We start from the raw sequence: 4,648 nt of genomic DNA on the forward strand, positions 1-4,648 counted from the left end.
GATAACATGGTGACCTAGAGTAGTTCTCATCCCGTGGGCGATAATGTTGTCGTTAATAATGAGACTACTCAACAAGTAGGGGAGGTGGGGTTATCTGATGGTGTGCATGTTGAAGGGGTCTCTTTTATTAATCCTTTAAATCAGGAGGTTATGACAACTGCGGATAGGCCCACTAATCCTGTGCATGTCCATTTGGAAAGGAATGTTCATATTATTGACCAAAGTCATGTAACTATGTTGCATGGTCAGGGGTCTAGGGAGATGAATGCTGATACTGAAATGGGTAATGCGGATATCTCAAGTGGTCTTGCTGATAGGATTGGTCAGGAAGCTGGTAATATGAATGGGTTTACTAACATGAATGATGATCCTTATGTTCAATATGTGCAGAATGCGGATGATATGGGGGATGAGTTGGTAGACTATGATTATGAAACACAGGAATCTATTTTTAATAGATTGGAAGGTAATAGAAATAGAGCTCGCAGTTATGATGACGCTAATGGATACAATCAGGCTTTTGAAATTCCAGGGGATCTTCCTATTGTCTATCAGGATCCTCCTGTGGATAGTAATGAGCAGAATTATTATCAGGGTGAGCTTACCCCAGATTTCTCTTCTCGTGAGGTTTTTTTATCTCCTCGTGGTGTTCTCAGTCAACTAGGAAGCTCTACGGATACGAACTCTGAAGTTCATCCGACTGAATTAAATCCTGTTGGAGTGCCTATTGAGGATTTAAATGTTTTACTTTCTTTGAATCTAGTGTCGCCTGATGAGGGCCCTTCAACGGGAGCAGGAGATGTGGACATTTGTAATGATAATGTCGTTTTAGATGCTAATACTAACAATGAGCCTCTTACTGATAATATGGGTCTGATGTCCCTTGGTTTTCTGTCAAAAGCAATTCACAGTCAGATCTATGGAAGTTGGTGTAGTCAGGTATGAAGAAGGGAGATGTTGCGCCTCTAGTCCAGGATGAAAGTGTTTCGAGCTGCAAGAGAAAGGCATTGACTGATCGTGATTTGATTCATGTCCCTGAGGAAGTTCTTGGATCGAAAGCTGAAGCAGTAAAGTTTCTCCAAGGGTTAGGGAAAAGGTGGAAGGGGATGGAGGACGGCTGTGTCATGATGGACAGGAGGTTGAGTCAAAGCTTTATATTTCTTGTGGGGATCCAGAAACCCCTAAGGGTTTAGCTTCTATCTATGAGAATGAAGGGATGACAAATTTGGAAGATGGGCGTGTCTGTACTAGAAGTTCTTTTCGGATGTATGTTGCTGATATGGAAGTTGATACTACTTCATCGAGCTCTAGTGATATGGGTGTTGCGGGGGTTGACCTTTCTCAACCTCCTTTGGAGACATGAAGGGTTTGTGTTGGAATTGTCGAGGTCTTAATAATCCGCTCGCCCCTTCAATTCCTAAAGCTAGAGCGATCCTATCTACTGCGTATTTTGATTTTATTTTTCTTTCTGAAACAAAGTGTAATGTTAGTCAAGTCGATCCTTTGTTTCGCTCCCTTGTTTTTTGTTATAGTATGGGTGTAGATGCCCAGGGTTCAAGAGGGGGGTTATGGTTAGGTTTTAAGGATGTCGCATTGTTTAGTTGTGTTTTCCTGTGTCAAAATTTCATCCTTGTGAAAGTTAATCAATGTAGTGCTCGTTCTTGGTATTTGTGTTTAGTCTATGGAGAATCAAAAACACATCTTCGAAGAGGGGTTTGGGAAGAGCTGACGATTTAGCTCAACACTATCTCGGATCCCTTTCTGCTTCTAGGTGACTTTAATCAAATTGAGTATCAAACAAATAAATGGGGTGGAAGAGTTGGTGTTATTGACGGGATCAATTGTTTTCGAGAATGGAAGGCTTCACATAGACTTTTGGATATTCCTTTCAAAGGCCCAAAGTATACTTGGTGTAATAATAGGGATAATGGGGCAAGGATTTATGAGCGGCTTGATAAGGGTTATGGTTCTCAAGACTGGTATGATATATTTTCTAACACGGCTATTCTTCATCTCCCTATTCAGATTTCTGATCATGCTCCAATTATTATAGATACTAATTTGATAATGGAAAATGGAAGACGTCCTTATAAGATAGAGACATGGAATTTTAATTATATTGAATGTATGTCTTTAATCCAATCTACATGGAAACGTATGGTGGGGGGGGGGGGGGGTCTCTATTTGCGTCTTGATAAGAAAGTTACTGTCTACTAAGTTGGCTATGAAAAATTGGTCACTTAATAAGAGAAGGGAATGGGGTGGTCAATGGACCAATTTCGATATGGATCTTTCGCAGGCTATGCAGACTTCAATTGACACGGGGGATCATTCCATTTTTGATTCAGTTAGAAGCAATGTTGTTGAATATTCTAAAAATCTGGCATCTTATTGGAGACAACGAGCTAAGATTAGTTGGGCCATGGATGGGGATACTTGCTCCAAATATTTCTTCAACTGGGTGAAAACTAGGGCTGGTAGAAATTTCATTATGGGTATTAAGTCTAATGAACATGGCTGGTTGTTTGATCATAAGGATATCGAGGAGGCGTTTGTTGCTCATTATCGGCATATTTATAAACTTAATGTCTTGAACGTTGATTTTGATGATTACATGACGAAACATCAGCAATTCTTCAATGTTGACAAAATTTTCCTGTCTGAAGATGATAAGGACTCTATAGAACGGCCATATTCTAAGAAAGAAGTTTGAAAGGCAGTTTTTCAGTTAGGCTCTCAAAAGTCTCCAGGTCTAGATGGTTTCCCAGCCTTATTCTATCAAAAGTGTTGGCACTTTGTCCAGGGAGATGTCTTAAAAGCCGTTCTCCAAGTGCTTAATACTGGTGGTGTTCTGGAGGAGATGAATAAAACTTTTATTGCTTTGGTTCCTAAATGCCCATCTCCGGAACGCGTGGAGCAATATAGGCCTATTAGCTTGTGCAATGTGATTATGAAGATTGTTACGAAATGTATTGCTAATAGGTTGAAGAAATTTATGGGGGCTTTGGTTGGTCCATTCCAAAATGCTTTCGTTCCAGGAAGGAGTATTTCCGATAATATTTTGATTGCACATGAGATGATTCACAAAGTATCGTCCTCTTCTGTTGGGAATAACGCAAGGATGGCCTTGAAGGCGGATATGAGCAAGGCGTACGATTGGATGAAGTGGAATTTTATTGAAGCAACTCTTTTTAAAATGGGTTTCCCAAAGAAGGTTATTGATCTAATTATGAAGTGCATTTCTACAGTCTCGATGAAATTCTTATAAATGGTATTCCATCTTCTTCTATCAAGACAAACTGTGGTATACGTCAGGGTGATCCTCTATCACCCTATACTGTGCACGGAGTTGTTATCTCTAAACCTTCTTAAAGCGGAGGAGCATAGGAAGATGCGAGGTATTTCTTTATGTAGAAATGGTTTGACGTTGTCTCATTTACTTTTTGCGGATGATTCCATTTTCTTTATGGAAGGTCATAAAAAATCCCGTCAGGTACTCTCTTCTATCCTTGAGAACTATTGTCGAGCGTCAGGTCAAGTAATAAATCATGAAAACTCAGCGCTTTTAATTAGTCCAAGCTCTACCTTGTCTTTTGCTAAAACATGTGTGCGGCGTTTTAAAGCACCAATTTCTAACTCCTTAAGAGTTTATTTAGGTTTACCATCTGATGTTGGTAATGCCCTTGAAAAGGTGACCAAAAGATGTCTCTTTAATTTTCTAATTGAAAAGATACAGCGAAGAATTGCTTCTTGGAATGGGATTTTACTTTCTCCAGCTGGTCGGTTAACTCTTATTTCGTCTGTCCTATCCTCTATCTCTATTTACTATCGGTTTTTAAAGTACCGGTAAGTGTGACTAACAAGATTGATTCTATGTTATCACATTTTTGGTGGAAAGGCTGTCGTATGGGGAAAACTATTAGTTGGTGTAGTAAACTTTTTCTGAGTCAGTCTAAATCTTTAGGTGGTCTTGGTATCCGAAATTTAAAGTGTCTTAATCAAGCGCTACTAGCAAAAGTTGCCTGGCGTATTCTTTCTAATCCAACTTCTTTGATTAGTCGTACTTTGGGTCTTAAGTAAGGTTTGGTGAGTTTTTTAAATGGATGTATGAAATGGCGTACTTCTTAACTTATCTTGGGGTGGTAGAAGTATTCTATGGGGCTTTGATCTTATTAAATCTGCTTGTGCTTGGAAAATACATTCGTATTCTTCACTTAATGTGTGGACTTCGAAATGGGTGGAGGGTTATTGCCCCTCTCCAAAGGATCCTGAGCTGCTTCAAAGTAGTACAAATCTTTCATCTTTACAAGTTTTTTTTGGTCTAAACCATCCGGTAATCCGAACCACATTGGGCCGACTAATCCGGATTTCGGGGCGTGTCCAAAGATTACGGTATTTAAACCCCTCCCAATCGCAGTTGCGGGGGATCGATCCGCAGACCTCCCTACCAAGCGCAGCCCCATGCTACCACTGCGCCAACCAACGATTGGTCATCTTTACAAGTGAAGCACCTTATTAATGTAGACATTTTATCTTGGGATGAAACACGTGTGTATTGTTTTTTTGATGAGGAATGGGTGGGTAAAATTTTGGCCATACCTATTAGTTCGTCCCTTTCTGAGGATCAACTTTACTGGGACGAGACAGA

At 40.0% G+C, this 4,648-nt stretch overlaps 1 protein-coding gene across 1 annotated transcript; it reads left to right on the forward strand.

Moving 5' to 3' along the window:
* The first annotated feature begins 1,533 nt into the window (after positions 1-1,533).
* On the forward strand, positions 1,534-3,268 carry LOC141655512 (uncharacterized). Its single transcript, XM_074462588.1, has 4 exons — positions 1,534-1,648; positions 1,772-2,160; positions 2,249-2,707; positions 2,804-3,268. Exons 1-4 carry the CDS (start codon positions 1,534-1,536, stop codon positions 3,266-3,268), a joined length of 1,428 nt encoding a protein of 475 aa, XP_074318689.1.
* The last annotated feature ends 1,380 nt before the right edge of the window (positions 3,269-4,648 follow it).

Source organism: Silene latifolia, chromosome 5, assembly GCF_048544455.1.
Source record: "Silene latifolia isolate original U9 population chromosome 5, ASM4854445v1, whole genome shotgun sequence".
Lineage (NCBI taxonomy): Eukaryota > Viridiplantae > Streptophyta > Magnoliopsida > Caryophyllales > Caryophyllaceae > Silene > Silene latifolia.

Excerpts from the sequence above, each read along its gene's own strand:
- LOC141655512 (XM_074462588.1), top strand. The coding sequence starts at position 1,534 with ATGGGTGTAGATGCCCAGGGTTCAAGAGGGGGGTTATGGTTAGGTTTT. Across the intron at positions 1,649-1,771 it reads CCTTGTGAAAGTTAATCAAT|GTGACTTTAATCAAATTGAG; the intron begins GTAGTGCTCGTT and ends TTCTGCTTCTAG. Across the intron at positions 2,161-2,248 it reads AATCTACATGGAAACGTATG|AGAAGGGAATGGGGTGGTCA; the intron begins GTGGGGGGGGGG and ends TCACTTAATAAG.